At 31.7% G+C, this 17,789-nt stretch overlaps 1 protein-coding gene across 2 annotated transcripts in view; it reads right to left on the reverse strand.

The window, feature by feature from the left end:
• Nucleotides 1-17,789, reverse strand: part of LOC132722024 (pyrokinin-1 receptor-like) — a 98,476-nt gene that overhangs the window by 67,664 nt on the left and 13,023 nt on the right. Inside the window, exon 1 of one of the 2 annotated variants that reach the window (XM_060706421.1) lies at nucleotides 13,670-14,005. The exons of the other annotated variant lie outside the window; for it this stretch is intronic. Coding sequence (XP_060562404.1) covers nucleotides 13,670-13,970 — 301 coding nt within the window. The 5' untranslated portion in view covers nucleotides 13,971-14,005. Of the gene's footprint in view, nucleotides 1-13,669; nucleotides 14,006-17,789 lie in introns of those variants that run through there. 2 annotated transcript variants of the gene reach the window in all.

Below are 17,789 nucleotides of genomic sequence, written 5' to 3' on the forward strand. Positions count from 1 at the left end.
TCCTTTTAAATTTCCATTTAATGGCATATCTTTAAAACACGGTTTTCAAACAGCGCACAGTGATCAATTCCGTGTCAAATGTTATATTGAAATGTTATTGTTAGAAAATGTACATGCAAGAATTCAATTTAATTTTAGTTATGATCAATATTATGTTATGTTACATTGGCTAGTTATGTTATAATGAAAACTATAACCTATATCTAAGGTCATGTTAAGTAAAGACAAGGACTGAGCACTAAAAATTTAATTTATGTCCCTTTATATTGTCAGTCAATAGTTGAAAGAACACAACAAATAATTAGTATTATTCAGTTACAGAATTTTAAAGCTTTAATTGCACTAAAATTAAAATATTAAGATTTTCATCGTTTTTCTATTTATTTATCTTTCTTTCCCTTTTGATTGTTTATTTAGTTGTTTACTAATTTGATATAAAGTACAAAATAATGTTGTTTTTTTTGCAAAATAGTTTGTCATTTAGTCGTTGCGTTATTCAATACATTCATTTAATGAGATCTTATAAAGATGAAACAATGTAAGAGGAACTTATTTAGCACACGAGCTATACACTTTGTTCTTTTCAGGATAATATTGCGGACTAACGAGGAAGTTTCTCTTCAAGTTAATATCGAAACTGTCAAAGAAATGTACTTCTTAAAAGTGATAAATAGGATTATGTTAGAAGGGTCCCTTCCTTTAAATTGATGACATTTTACAGATACTCTTTCTTTACTCTCTTTCAGCATTTATGTCAACATTTTGTTTTACCGGCATTTTTCGGCACTATGCCAAGTTTCGTTTCAAATTATTAGATTTAACTGATTTTCCCTTTAGATAATAAACATAATTATATATTTCGTGTGTTTTTTTTCTATATAAAGTATCCATTGTGATTGAACCCATTGCATGTTCATTTTATGCACATAATTTAATAGATTTTGACATCAAATATATGTGTTGAAATAGTTTTGTACCAATAACATATCATGTTTATGCATTTATTTGTTTCCTAACATATTTCGCTGACGAATTTCTACACATCGGTGACAAAATTGTTATCAATTTTAATAATCTAGCATGTATATAGAGGATATTGAATGAGTGTAGTTTAATACTAAATTTATTGAACGAGTTGAATAAAATCATATTATGCGAGCCTCTGGCAAGCATAATATTGTTTTATTCAACGAGTTCAATAAATTTAGTATTGAATCTACACGAATATAATATTCTATTTATCACATATACAAAATAAGAACAGTGAACTGTTAAAATGAGTAATTTTTCAATGACGCGCCCATAGTGTAACGCTAACATTAGCGCGCTTTAACGTTATGTTTCTATATAGCGCAAATGACGTCACGTCAAAGTGTTATTACACAAGTGTAATATCGTTTTTATTACACTCCCGCGCCGGGGTTTATGTGATACATTTTGTAAATAAAGGATATTAAATGAGTGTAGTTTAATATTAAATTTATTGAACGAGTTGAATAAAATCATATTATGCGAGCCTCTGGCGAGCATAATTTTGTTTTATTCAACGAGATCAATAAATTCAATATTGAATCTACACGAATATAATATTCTATTTATCACATATATAAAATAAGAACAGTAAACTGTTAAAATGACTAATTTTTCAATGACGCGCCCATAGTGTAACGCTAACATTAGCGCGCTTTAACGCTATGTTTCTTTATCACACACCCGTGCCGATTTTGCGACTCCGTAAATATGGTATTGCACGGCCGTGCATATATTTTGACGTGACTTCATTAGCGTTCTAAAACATAGTGTAAAGACGCGCTAAATGTTAGCGTTATACTATAGGCGCGTCAATGAAATATGACTCTTATTTCACCTTAAACGGTCTTTATTTCAAATTGGTATGTGATAAATAGAATATCAAATTCGTGTAAGTTCATTACTGAATTTATTGCACTCGTTGAATAAAATAATATTATGCTCGCCAGAGGCTCGCATAATATAATTTTATTCAACTCGTGCAATAAATTCAGTATTGAACTTACACTCATTCAATATCCTCTATATATAGCGCAAATGACGTCACGTCAAAGTGTTATTACACTAGTGTAATATCGTTTTTATTAAATAGAGGATATTTGTTTAGTTCAGTGTAAGATCGGAATATATTTCACCGAGTGAGCACCAAAAGGTATATTTCACGAGTGGCGCAGCCACAAGTGAAATATGAACTTTTGGTGTTCACAAGGTGAAATATATTTCAATCTTACACTAAACTAAACAAATTTTCTTTTTATTGTATGCAAAGAAACGTTTTAAAAAGACATTTAACCTAATACTGAATGAAAAGCGCGCCAAATAATAATATAACGTGACGTCATTTACGACGTCACGTCATTAAGTTGGTTCCCAGTACTGTGCACGCTGGTATTTCACTGAAATAACGTAAGGGGCTTAAATTCAAAACAGTGAAATTATCAAAGTGGTAATTTCACTGTTTCAAACAGTGAAATTACCATTTTTATATCACTGATATATTTCTATAAACCACCGAAAAGCATGTAATAAATGGCTTTATTACACTCCTGTGCCGCAGTTTATGTGATAAATACAGGATATTGAGTGAGTGTAGGTTTAATACTAAATTTATTGAACGAGTTGAATAAAATCATATTAAGCGAGCCTCTGGCGAGCAAAATATTGTTTTATTCAACGAGTTCAATAAATTTAGTTTTGAATCTACACGAATACAATATTCTATTTATCACATATATAAAATAAGAACAGTAAACTGTTATCACGAGTCATTTTTTTTGACGCGCCAATAGTGTAACGCTAACATTAGCGCGCTTTAATGCTATGTTATAGCGCAAATGACGTGACGTCAAAGTGTTATTACACTATAGTCTGTCCCATTAAACATGGAAATGAACTTTTGCCTGGTATGAATTAACAAAACGAGGTTGAATAAAAATAAAACTATCTTTGTAAACTTAAAAAAAGTCACCCTCGAGATTTTTCAGGTTTTTTCTCTAAAGTGCCTACTTTTCTTGTAAAGGCAAATTTTCATTTCTCTATGGCAAGTCTCTGTTGTTAATTTTCCGTAGCCATTGCCAAAGTACTCTTCATTTGAAGATGAACGGGAGAAAGCACGTGTCATGTTTCTAAAATGTACATGATGTTCTCGGGGTCGTTTCATGATTATTTTACAAAGCTGGATCTATAAGATGTAACAGTTTCGTTGCAATGCATGATAGAAAACTTTAAAAAATGAATAATAAGCAACAAAAACATCGACTGATCGAGTCACATAGAGTAGATCTAGAAATTGCACTTACTTTTAAGCTGAATAGAATCCTGAATTTCGAAATAGATCTTTATAATCGTCACGACAAATTCGCATTCTGAAGATTCCTTCATTGCCCGTAGATCCCATTCTTTTACTTTGACTCCCACACTTATGTCATGATGATACAGATTTGTTATAAACAGTTAGAAACTACTGTTAATCCGTCTCATTATAAAAACATTGTTCCATTTGTGCAGTTATCTGGGTTAGCAAATGAAATATGTAAATGAAACACATCAAGATTCAGTATGTTCCAAATCCATAATTCAAGAACGGCCCATCAATTTTAGCTGTCAACATCACAAAGTTCATAACTCTTGAAAATGGATTCCTGACGAAATAAACATTATTACGTCAACAACAATTTACGAAATATATGACGTAACAAAAATGCCTCGCGCTTTTTATGGACGATTCCAGTTGCGGCATTGACAGAGGGCGGTTAGGCATATATAACCTCATACAGATAATAATTAAATTTTAAGCGTTGAGAATGGCATTTAAAATAGTTTTTGTAGATCTATACCCAGATTTTGCAGTAATTGTTAAAATTACACCTTCAATTCATATATTAACAATAAAACTTTTGATAACATTTAACACACTTATATAATGACATTTATAAATCTATATGACAATACAATACTTCTTCCATTAATTCACATATAACCTACGTTTTGATTTTATGTTTTTAAACTATTTTATATATTTCTCAGAAATGATTTTCCTACTGTACATATTATCTCGTTATTCAAGACTTCTGTAAATCCTACCCTTTTAGCTGCAAAATATACCATATGCGGTATTTTTTCTCCCGCGAAAAAAATATGCTATTGTTTTTTTCATTGAACATTTTCAAATTTTAGGAAGGCTAAAATAATTGAGGTCATCACTCTGTGTTTCTCTTTGACTCGATCTCCCCTTCATATTAACATAACTTATGTAACGCTTTGAATCTACAAAATAAAACAAAAACAAATAAACTTTTTGTCCCTTAATGAACGCTCCAATTCAAACTTATTCTTGATAATATCAAATCACTGACTGTATTTCTGGACATTTTGTTAAATTGTGAGACGGAATATTAAATCTGTATTTACGAGCTTTAAGTTTAGTTGCTCAAACTAGAAAGCATGTTTACATTCTTATAATTTATATTTTTCCTCGGACGCGAGTCTGTGTTCTCTCATTAGCAAATGAGCCAGTGTGCAAACCAATACTGAACATATAGTGAATCAATTCCCCTTTCTATATATTTCTTGTCAGATTTTCATGATAATGTAGTATTTGTTGGCGATTTCTAACGTCAGGTTTCTGTTATGAAAGTTAAAACATACGAAAAGTTTTAGCGCACGGACATCGCACCCGAAAGAAGGGTAACAAATTTTTGAATCCCATCAGTCGTGGTTAATTTAATTATTTTTAAATAGACGTGATACATAATAATGCACACTATTCAGACAACTACAGAATTATTTAAATTAAACATTAATTAGCGAAGAACTAGTTTTTTTAGTCTTCTATAGTTAGTGTTCCCGTTCCCCTACGACGCGTTGCGGTATTCGCTTGATTGAAACGCTATCTAATCAAATCACTTCTCTTAATGATATAAAATACGACAATATATCATGGTAATTATATAATTATATAGATCTTTGTGTGTTATAATTTAAAAAGCGGTTAGACTCTACTGATATTTCACTTCAAAGGATTTTAAACTGATTATTTTAAATAATGGTTTGTTATTAAAATTGCCTTTTTGACACCAACTTTGTTCTCATTTTTCATTTCAATGATAACATTTAGCTATTGATCAGTAAGTAAATAAGAATAAATTATTTTTTATAATAACCGAGTACACGCTATTTGTGAGACGAACCCTAAATGACGTCTGTATGGGCGCCGCCATTTTGAAATGGACGTCACGTCAGGTTACAACGTAAGTCAACGGGAAAAAATATAATTTTAACATTTTGACCATATTTCTGACTTTATGGAAAAAATGAAAAACATGCCTAGAGATATAGACGTCAGGGTTAACATGACATTTTTTTAAATGATTTTACTATTATATTAAATAAAAAATGGAATGTTCAAATTTGATGGGACAGACTATAGTGTAATATCGTCTAGTGTACTATCGTTTTTATTACATGGCTTAATTACACTCCTGCGCCGCGGTTTATGTGATAAAATGTTGTTGTTTTTTTAAATCATGAGATAATTATCTTACTTCATACTCTTCATTTTCAGACCAAGGTTTCTATCTTATTTCATTTTACATTGTAGGAAATAATATGCAATGTAGTTTAGTTACCTCAAAGACCTTGACCCTACGTAACATCAACATTATTGTTCTGTCGTTTAAACGAAATCAATTAATATCGGACTTTTACACTAGTCTTAGCAATAATTAAGATCGAAATGCTCATAACTAAAATACTTTGGTAAAAAAAGAAAATAATCCTCTCGGTTCCATAGCAGTAAAGTGACGCTTTCTTTTCTATTTTTCGTATCTCTTCCTCTTTGCCATTTTCTTCAACTTCTTCAATCCACATGTTATTATCATTGCGTCTCAACATATTTTTTGATACGTTAAACGCTACACTAAGCACTGTATCATTTTATAAAAACTAAATTCTTACTCGTGCTTATACATCGAATCGGACAATTATGATTTATTTCTCACCCTTAACATTTATATTAAATTTTTAATTATTTGTTTTCATATACCAACACATTTAAATGTCTATTTAAAACTTAATAGTGCAATAACGAAATTTAATAAGTAAAAACTCACATAATAATTGTTTGAAACAGAGGCGTCTCAGCAGCAAGTTTAGCTTTTTGTTAATACTACGCAAATTCGCATGAATATCTAAATCTTGATCAATGTCTTAAGATAACCACAATAAATGTATTATTGTCGAGATGATACAAGCTTTAATTCTCCCAAAATGAGAATTGAGAATTCTATAATCATAGTTTTGTCGTTATTTTCAGATTAGAACGTAGGATGGATAGTTTAACCTTTTATGTTCCATAAATATGTTTGCATTTGTTTAATAAGTAAGACTGAAATAAGTGTAACTCACTAGTTTAGATAAATGACGACATCTGACATTTTGTAGGTGGAAGGAGAAATCTAAAAGTAATAAAATATATCAAGATACGTATACACTTAAAAACAAAGCAAGAAGGGAAACAAAAATACGCGATTAGTTTGAACATGTTTCTTTTTTTTCTCTTTTTCCTAAATTAAATTTAAATAATTTCACTTTTTACCTTCATTTCAAAATAATTGTTATATCAATTTGAAGTATAATTGTTTACACGATTATTCTTGGAAACGTTCATTTTCTGTTGCGTGCGGTACCAAACATTTTTTAATTTAATAGGACAACAATATTCATAATTGGGATAAAACCCGAGTTGAAAGTCATATTTCTTCCATTAATTACTTACAACTGAAAACAGTTGTTGTCATGGTTAAATAGTCCAAAGTTGAATGCAAAATTTGAACTGTCTGTGTTATAATACCAATGTTTATGATTTGATGTGGTTTTGCAACAAAATTAAAAGGCACATGCAGTAAAAAAAGGACAATTGGTACTTACGCATTCCGCCTACTTCAGCATGAGCGCTAGGGGCATCACTGGTACATTTACATTCACCAGTACCATTCATTAACATACCTTAACAAAGCGAGCCTGTAAATTTTGTTTTTTGCTTTTTTTCTGTTTTCTTCTATTTTTCTATCTCTTTCTCTCTCTCATTCTTAAAAATTCGTATTTGGTCTTTACAATATTATCGCAATAGTGTATTAGTCTACTTATTAAATTATACCTCAAGACTACATGACAGTTTCGCAATAGTATAATGGTTTACATATTATATCTTTATCACAACTGCTAAAATATGCAAACTTATCTTGTTCCAAGAATTTTCATTCACTGTTATACAGAAAAATTGGGATGCATCTTCAAAATGTACATCATAATCGCATGTCTGATAACGTTCACAATATTAAAAGTAATAAAAAGTAGTGGTTACAAATAACACGAACATACATGCTAACCCTTTCTTTCGTCCCGGGCGTGTAGGTGGACATACAGAAACTGACTGAAATACATTTAATCAATTGCATTCGGTGTCAGTCTGCTTTCTTTAAAAAGAATACATTTCCATCTCTTCAAGACATGTAGAAAAACAACTCTTATATGCCGTAACACTTATGCTCAATTAATATTTAATGTGACTTTTAGGCCAATGGGACCGGGTGTTGATTTATTCTATTTTGAAAATATGTTCTTTTGGTATGTATAACACATGTCACTATAATAAACAATTATTCTCTCTTTCTAATCAGTAAAGACATAGCAACATTTCGTAAGTAAACCATAAAGTAACCAGGTTATCTGTGCATAATATACTTTGATTTATAAGGTTCATTTATCACACATTTATTGTTTGTAATTCATATAACAATCTGGGCAATGTAATACAATTTGTATATTCAAATGATTATATTGAAAAGGTAGTGCAAAAGCTATGAATTTGATTGATCTTTTGATAATGGTAAATTTAAATCTATTATAAGTTAAAGAATTATATATTTGCATGTAATTTAAATGCATGCTTGACTTACTTGCAATAAAACATCTTCAATTAACACACACCATGCTTAATATCTGAAATGGACTAGTCGATCTTTCATTCTACTCTAAACCATTAATCATTTTAGGGAATACTTCAAAATGGCAAACTTTGATGAAATATGAAAACCAAGATCATCAAGGAAGGGCGGTGTTCAATGAACGCAGCCACCACATGACCTAGCTACACAGGACCAACGGCAAAGAGCCAAGCAGGACACCACACAAAAGCTTGACAGGGCACAAGGCAAAGCACGGACGGGCCGATTACTCTAGTAATATGCATTAGGATATAATAAAAACCAACAACGAAACCAAAAAGGAAATCAATCAATAGTCCTGCAAAAGTAAAGGGGTGTAAGGGAAAGGAACTGGAGGACAGGGAGAGGAAGGGGGGGGGGATAAAAATAACACAACACCAGAGAAAAAGGGAAGACACCTACCGTAGACGATAAAACAACAAGAAGGGATACAAAGGTGTCACTATAATAGTATGACACAGCAAAGTATAGATCTGAGGAACACAGATGGACGCTACTGGTCGGCACAGATCAGCTGGCTGATCATGGTTTGCACATGTCGTATAAGTATTGAAAGACTTATTAATATAAAAGTGAAACTAAATAGAAATGGAACTACTTAAGAATGTGCTTACTGACCAGCCTGAAGCCTTTTCAACTTTATTACAGTTAACACTTGATGGCAAATTATCACACGAGACAATAAATGCTATCAGGTATGTATAAAAACAACAACATGTACAATCATGTTATTCATAACATGCTTAAGACTTAAGGTTCTACTTGAAAAAAATCGCTTTACTTTATGACTGAATCAGATGACTTTTTACTGCTTGTTAAGTAACGCAAGGTCATAACTATGTTTAATCATAATCGTAAAATCTTGAGGCGAACGCCAACTATTTGCGTAAAAGTATCCTCGAGTCACCCCAAATCGTGATATACCCGAAATCGTGATACCGGATGTTTATAGTTTAATGCGCACGCGCTATTTCGTTTCGACGTCACAAACCCGGATATCGGCGTTAGAAGTGTCAAAGAAGTTTTCTGTCGACAAAATGCTTCGTATAAAGCTAGGAGGCGTAAGATTTGCATAATTTTCTGTATACAAGTGTATTTTAGCATATATTTTGTAAAGCAAATTTACATTACCACTTCACAATTCAATTTTCTCACGAAAAGTACTTCAAATCACAATTGTTGACAGTCGTCTGTTTGTTTACATTCATAACTTATGAGTCAAGGTCAGATTAGACTGGGTTCACCTACTGGAAATTATCCCAAAGAGGTATTAAAAAGCGGAAAGTTCCTTATACAATGGAAAACCCCTAATTGAAAAGTTAATTGTTTTAGTTTTATGTGTATTGGTCAGTATGAATGGTTTTTTGCTTATATTCTTTAGATATTTTGCAATTTTCTGCAGGTTTTTGGGAGTCCCCCACCTACCAAAAGAAAATACATGCAGTATTCACCATCAAGTTTGGATAAGGCATACCAGTGTGCAGTTGAGGGTGAGCTGTCTGTTAGGAAAGGCATCCAAGGTCTATGGTGTGCCTATGCAGACCTTAAGGGACAGAGTTCTTGGACATATTGAGCCAGATAAGACTAGGTGAGATGCTTCTATATTCTTGATTAAGATGAAACTTATTAAATCTTTGCTTATTATACATTTATTAATGTTTCTTATTTGTTTTCACAGGTCAGGTCCTGGGCCACTTTTGAGTGAATTTGAGGATGCGAAATTGGTAGATCATATCAAGGACATGGCATATGTTGGGTACCCATACACTAGAGCAGAGGTCATTAACACTGCTACAGAATTTGCGACATGTCTTGGTAAACGTTCAAGAGAAAAGTCACTTACTTATAAGTGGTTCTATGCATTTTTAGGTAGGTGGCCAGAGTTGAAAGTTCAGAGACCTAAAACTATCTCTGAACTTCGAGCAAAGGCAACTAGTAGAGAAAGTATTAATCGTTATTTTAACGGACTCAGGTCTATCTTGGACAAATATGAACTGACAGATTGTCCAGAATCAATCTATAATGTGGACGAAAAAGGTGTACAGCAAAATTTTACACCTTCCTATGTTGTTGGCCCATCTGATACCAAGACATCTGTAGTAATTTCAGAGAGGTCCAGTACAACAACCATACTTGGATGTGGAAATGCACCTTGGACAAACATATCCCTCCCTACTTTGTGTTTGCAGGTATGTCATTTGACTAAAGTTTGTGTTAAATTTTATCTATGAGCATACACTGTAATAAGTTTTTAAAAATTGCAAACACTATTTTTCAGGAGCCAGAATGAGGGATGAAGCTAATGGAAGATGCTTCACCAGGTGCTCAGGGCACAGTTTACAAAATCTGGATGGTCAAACGGTGAAGTTTTCCAGAAATACCTCCAGACTCACTTTGTGAAATATGCCACTGGAAAGCGACCCATCCTCCTATTATATATGATGGGCATAGGTCCCATAATACACCATTTAATTATTGACTGGGCAATAGAAACAAAATATTATATTGTATGTTTTACCTCCCCACACATCTCATATTTTGCCATTGCCAATGGATGTTGGATGTTTTGGTCCTTTTGCTAAGATATATTCTCAAGAATGTAACAAGTTTCAAAGATTTACAGGTAGAGTTGTGGATAAGTACAGTGTCTGTGCCATTGCGTGCAAGGCTTATTCTGTTGCTCTTTCTGTATAAAAAATTTGCAGTCTGCATTTATGAAATCAGGCATTTATCCTTTTTAATCCTGATAAAATAGATACATCATTATTTAAAACGCATCCAGTTAAGAGCAAGTTTTGTGGATGAAGACACTGTAAGTCATGACCATTTGCCAGCTGTCCTTTCTAACAGCTGTTCAAGATGAGACTGTTAATTATGCTGAGAATGAGTCTGTAGCCGAGGATTCTGAACTTTTGACCGCAGTTCCATTGGATCAAGTTACTTCTTCTAACACTTGTTCCTTCCTCAAAACATCAATCTTCAGAATGTACAAGTGATGTTGCTAGTTCATTTTTAGGAAAAAGAGACCAGTTTTCAAACCACCTTTTAAAAAAAGAAAGAAGGTCTATAAGTAAAATAGTTGCAGGCAAAGCTATTACTGAGCCTACAGTTGCAGCTGATGTAAAAGATTACATATCAAATACACAAAGAAAGTCAACTGCAACTGCTACAAAGGGATTTCGAACCCCTTCAAAAGCCTGTCTGCTAAGGGTAATCCAAAGCCCTCTTCATCTGGAACCTCCAAGTCTGGAGGCCCCATTGACTTGAGTACACCTCCTTTGATGGAGGATAGTGTTGATGATGACTCTGTTGTTTGATGATGATGATGATGAATTATGCTGTGTATGCAACAAATTTCAACCTGAAGAACTTTCAAACTGCCATGTTGTTACTTTTGTAAAATGGGCTAAGTGTGATATTTGTGAACACTGGACACATCTTATTTATTGTTCAGAAGTAAGAGTTGTCCGTAGAGGGATGAGTTTAGATGCCCCCACTGTTAAAACATATTGTCATTTACATCCATGTTATTGTTAAATATTATTTTGATACTCTGTTTACTTGAAGAATATTTAATACATATTCGTAAACTAACATGATTTCTTGTTTAAGTTTATCCTTAGGTGTCAGTGTATTATTGATTTTTCGACACAACAAATTGAGGTAAACCAGTCCAGAAAAAAAACCGTAACCGGTATACTTTCAATATGGCCGCGTCCAAAGCTACTTGATAACATTTTTTTTTGTTCTCCTTAAATGTGACATATAAAGGTAAGATATATGTTGACTTATGAACAGTTTGAAAATTGTTTTTTGTTGTCATTAAATTATTGTCCGCGTCAATGCGCTTAACATAACGAAAACTGGTGACTCGAGGGTATTAATATACTAATTTATCTTATACTGTGATAATGTCTATATCAGGCCTTGTGCAAATTTAAACATGTTGACGACGAAAGCTTAGTAATATATCATTTGCTATTAAATAGTCAAGGTTAATTAAAATTGTGTCATATTACTCTATTAAGAGGAAGCAAATGCATTATGACCGCTATAAATGAAAGCGCCCTTATTTCTCTTTTTATCTTATATCTGTTTTGTTTCACCACAATTTCGGCTTTAAAACGCTATTTGTTACCTGAAATACAATGCTCCCTTGTTGTTGTTTTCCTCTTCTAAATTTTAGTGGCTTTTCAATTTTTTTTTGTATTTTTTTTTGGTTTTCGGTTTCTCTCTAATATATCATCTCTGACGTTATTTACACCTCCATTTATAGGTCAATATGCATGTTTTATCATTGTTATTTATCGTGCGAAATGTAAATGTCAACCATTGTTATAACTTATTGTGAGATTTTAACATGATGTTCACTGTCAGAGATAAACACGCGCATTGATTTAGTGTTCACGTTGAAAGAAAATGTATCATCCAGACAACATTTCCTTCCTTTTACAGGAAGGCCCTATTTGGTTCTATATATTAATTAAAAACTTTTACAAATCCGCATACAATGGGCCTTACAGTAAGTATTATACAAATTTGATTTTTCTTTCTTGTCAAAATGCCCTGGGATTGTTATGGACACTGATTACTTTGCAAATAATATCAAATCAAATGGTAACGCTATTCGAAAACGATTACGATGTTCCTGGTCACCAGTCGTATGAGTTAATTGTAACCTCTATTTGTATGAATCATTGTAATCTCCGATATCTTCAATAAAGTAATGTTTGGTTAGATAAGTTCCGAGCAATAGGGATGAATATATGTGAATGATTGATTGATGAGTATATAGCACTAATGTTATTTTGTATTTCATAACACGCTTCATTGTTTATCTTATTAGTTCAATTCAATTGTGCTATAGATTTCAAATACAAAAAGATCTGATATACATGCTATTATATATATTTATATATCTTATTTTAAAGTTATTTTCAATGTCATATAAGAAATAAAATGTTAAAGAATGCAATAGATTGGGAAGATGTAAAGTCAAAATTATTATGGCACTTACCTGCTTTTTCAAGAACACCCTATTTGGTTTTATTTACAAATTTATAAATCCTCATCCGCATAATATGAGTCTTACAATATTATACAAATTGATTTTTTTCTATAAAATATCAAAATGCCCGGGTGGGTTGTTATGGACATTGATTGCTCCTTAAATGATAAAATCAAATATAGCGCTTTACAAACAGTTTACCATCTTCCTGGTCACCCAACGTGCTATTTGCCTCAATCGTTGTTTATTCCGATATGTTCAATAAGAACATGTTTGGTTGAATATATTTTAATGTATTAATTGTTATTTACATCACGCTCATGTAATTTTGTACTTCCAACCATGCTTCATAATATTTACTTATTTAAAAGACATATACGGAATTTGCCAAAAAAGTACATTGTAAAATGTATCCAGGTTTTTATTATTATCTTTTTTTAATTTCTTTTTATAATTCATTTCAGATAGTATTATATATTTTACATACAAAAGGAAATGAATTCATGTATGCAGTTATGCATATCTATATATTTTATATCAAAGCTATTCTCTTTGTCACATATAAGGAATAATATGATAAATAATGCAATACATCGGGCAGATTTAAAATAATAATGACACTTACCTACTGTAAGGGTAAGTAAATCCGATATTGCCAAACTAAACAAGTAACAATTTGTACGATTTCGCATATAACTATTCCTTAATATCACAATACACGTGCTTACATTTCCGATAAGACCTGTGATGAAAATAATTATGTACACTCCAATTAAACATATAACCGATGTTAAATCCTTTTGTCGTTCCCCTAGATTGTCATTCAAAATAGCCGCATGTTTTAGATATCCGTTTGTTTCGACAGAAATATTTTCTGAAGCGTTTTGAAGAAGCTCAAATGCTATGTCTTTTATTTTAATTTCCATTGCACAGGAACATTATTTTGTCTGATCATATTAGTCTCCTTTATTGAACTATTACCTGTTAACAAATGATATGAACTTCTTGCGCAATAAAACATAAAGAAAAGATGCTTGAATAATTACTCATTATGAAATATGCACGCATACTATGTAATAGCTTGTTTTTTGTTTTATTTGATCATCATCGGGAACAACCATGACATTGTATGCCATTGGAATTTTTTTTGATATGTTGACCTGCTTGCCAGCATTCTAGACTAGGCATGAACAATTTTTATATCAGATTTTATTGATAAAACTGTTATAACACGTCTTCTTGACATCTAATTGACTGGTTTGTTGTTTAACATCTCTATAAAGAACAGAATGATGTTAAATCTGACTTTAAACGGTTAGCAGTAAAACGTGATAACGTCCAATCTGACATAGACTTTAAACAGGTAAGCTTAAGTTATCATATCGGGCCATGAAAATGTTCCAGTTTCTGTCTTCACAGACAATTTTAAACCTTCCCCATATGGACACGCGTTTAAACGTATGTGCGACCAGTGCCGATCCAGGTCAGACTGCACATCCATCCAGTCTGATCAGGATATCCACTGTTCACTTTAAAATTAATAAAAAAATAACTGAAAAGCGAACACTGAAGATCCTGATCAGACTGCATGGAGATGCAGGTTGATCGGGATCTGCACAGGTCGCAAATACATTAAAGCATGTATCCATGTGGTAAAGGGTTTAAATTAATTTTGTTTGCTTTTAAGTTGCATTTCATTATCCTTCACTTTCGTTTACAAAACTTTACTATACATGAGCTTACTTTCCTTAATATAATGAAACCAAATACATAATAAGCTGTAAACTGATAGCTGCGCAGAACGCAAGTGTATTCGATATAATTATTGCTATATAATTGATATATTAAAAGTAAAAAAAAAATAGTTCAATTAACTATGTATGTTTTCTTTCTATATATGGCACTTTATTGTCGCTGATTAACTTTTAATGTGTACGTGCATGAAAATAATGCATATATCTGCTTCAAATTCATTATTGTGTGCGTACATGCCTCGTATTGTTTTGTTATTGAGACACGAAAGAGTATTATCCAAGGAGCAACATCGAATCTTCGGGAATAAATTGAAGAATCGAATGTTTCTTTTTAAAAGTAAGAAGGTTACTGACCAATGAAAATGTAAGTATTACATGATGTACATTGGACTTCACTGCATTTATCTATAGCAAATAATAATAATGATACTAATAATATAGCAAATAATAATAATAATAATATACAAAATAGTCTTGCTTTACAAATGGAAAACACATGATGAATGCCAGGCATTTCCTATTGATCATTTATTGCTCAGCTTATACCGACATACTGCCATGCCTGCTGGGCTGTAATATAAACAAATGAGTTATTACAGAAAGTTCTCTTTTTTTAAATATAGGGATTGGAATATTTTTGTCGCTGAATGCTACGTAAGTATATATAAAGTCATGTATACTTAAATGGTTGCATTGTCAAGTTAATTGATGGTGACTTGTTAAAATGAGAGAAGCATCTGTTTTGAAAGGGATTGGCTGAAAGAAGGAAATTTCAACAGCTGATCTATGCCATAAATCAATAAGACTGAGTTGAACATTATGTCAGTAGCATTAATTTCTCATACACGTTAATAAACTTGACAAGAGAAAAAACAATCATCGGGTTTATTATAAAACAGTGTTGGTAATTGTATCGAAACATATATTTGTGGTGTAAGTACTTATTTTATAAAAAAAAACTGTTATGGTTCACTTTTAATAAAAACTATCAAATACTTTTACCAATTATGTTTCTAAGGTATCTGGCCACGAATAGTCATGTTTTCCTGTTCTCAATAGATTTTGATACTTAAAAAACACGATAAAAATGTTTTAAAATTTCCTTATACATGTATCTACAAAACGCTACATAGAAAAACGTTTTTCCGTAACGCGGCAATTTCCTAACGCGGCGATTTCCTGACGGATGAATATCTCTACCTACATTGGTTGACCTATATGTCTTTTCTGTATATATGTATTGTTAATACATCCAAAAACATACTGTATTATGCTTTTAGAGCGTTTTACAAGTTGACGAAGATTATGTAATTGAAATTTTACATTTTTATATGTAAAAGTGCTAATTCGTACTGCACACGATTTTCCAATAAAGTCGCCGATTTTTAAATCACAAATAGCCATTATTTAATTTACGCCTATATATTTGTATACATCATTAACTTTTAAATGATTCACATGCTGTATTTTGATAAATCGTAAGAAGTGTCTTTTGTTGTATTTTTTTACTATGTAATACAATTATATGGCTGTGATTTAACGGAAATTAAACTTATATGATCTTTGTAAACAAAAAGATCAGACCTCCTATTGCGTACTATGTTTCCCATTTAAAGACCGGTGATGTTTTTCAAAAGTATTTGGTGTCAATTTTGGGGCCAATCAAACATGTCATTCATTTATTTTGTAATCCAACCATGTTATTATCCGAAAGATAATTCCTTTATTGATTAGTATTAGAAAATTAGATCTGCATTTAACACATCCGCCCATCATTATTTAATAATGATTTGTTACGGTTAATTAAGCTCTAGGTGATCAGCCAATCTAAATCATAATATTTCATATATTCTAATGTTTATTCATTACTGGTCTCTTTTCATCGAAAGGGAAAATGAAAAAGTGCAACATCCCCCACGACTTAAGTCGTGTTTTCTTCTTCCATGAAATTATTCACTTCATTAGTTGAACATTTATTCTGCACAAGGGCTAGGGACGTCGAGATCGTCATCTTTTTCGGAGCTAAATTTGTAAGCGTTATATTACTTAACGCAATTGCCGACAATTTTACTCGTACATTATGAAAAACAAACTTAATTAAGTTTGTTATGCTTGATTAAATATTAACTGTGACACGTGAATATGTTGCCCACTGACCATTCACAGTTAATATAAATCTTTTACAGTAAACTGTTTCTTTTTTTAGCGGCGCAGCTTTTACCCTAACCGTCATAGAAATTTTAAATAGACTTGTTAATCGTTTAATCTGAACAAATCATCACACAGTATAGTGAAACTTTTAGTACGTACGTGTTGGCTGAAAATAAGTTGTTTGCTGACCTTTATTTCGCTAATTATCATTATTATTATTTGTTTCAAACTATAATTTTAACATTAATGAATAAAACATATCATATACATTTTTAAGGGGTAATTTTATCAACAAGAAACACCACGTCTAGAATTATACATTCTTCGTGAATAGATGGAATTAAGAACAACATGTTCACTATTTGTTATGTTTATCGATAACACAAGCCGCATTGCATGCAAAAAAATGGTCGGGTCCACTAGAAAAAGTCATACCAATGTAACATTGCATGCTTTGTAAGCAGTATGGTATAACATGAAATCATGCTATACATTAAATAATTGTTTGTTTTGATAATTATACATGTAGTAAAATAATGTTTTACTGTTTATTATAAAACGTTTCGCATCCACACCATTAAAGTCAAACGATTTATTTAGTATTAACTTAAATGATCATTTCTCCTTTCGTTTGAAATTCTTTCTAATAATGAATCTATCAGACAACATAAAATTATAAACAGTCATTGTGGCTTTTGTAATCTATTGAAATTATAACATAATGTCATTCTACACGTTATCAGTTTAAATCATCGATATGGAAGCGACTTTCTAAATTATTAGGTGATTATACGTAATTACAAACGGCTTTGGTATGTTGTCCGCTGTATTGTTTGTATG

Source organism: Ruditapes philippinarum, unplaced genomic scaffold (assembly GCF_026571515.1).
Source record: "Ruditapes philippinarum isolate M1 unplaced genomic scaffold, ASM2657151v2 ctg5713_1_1_1_1, whole genome shotgun sequence".
Taxonomy (NCBI): domain Eukaryota; kingdom Metazoa; phylum Mollusca; class Bivalvia; order Venerida; family Veneridae; genus Ruditapes; species Ruditapes philippinarum.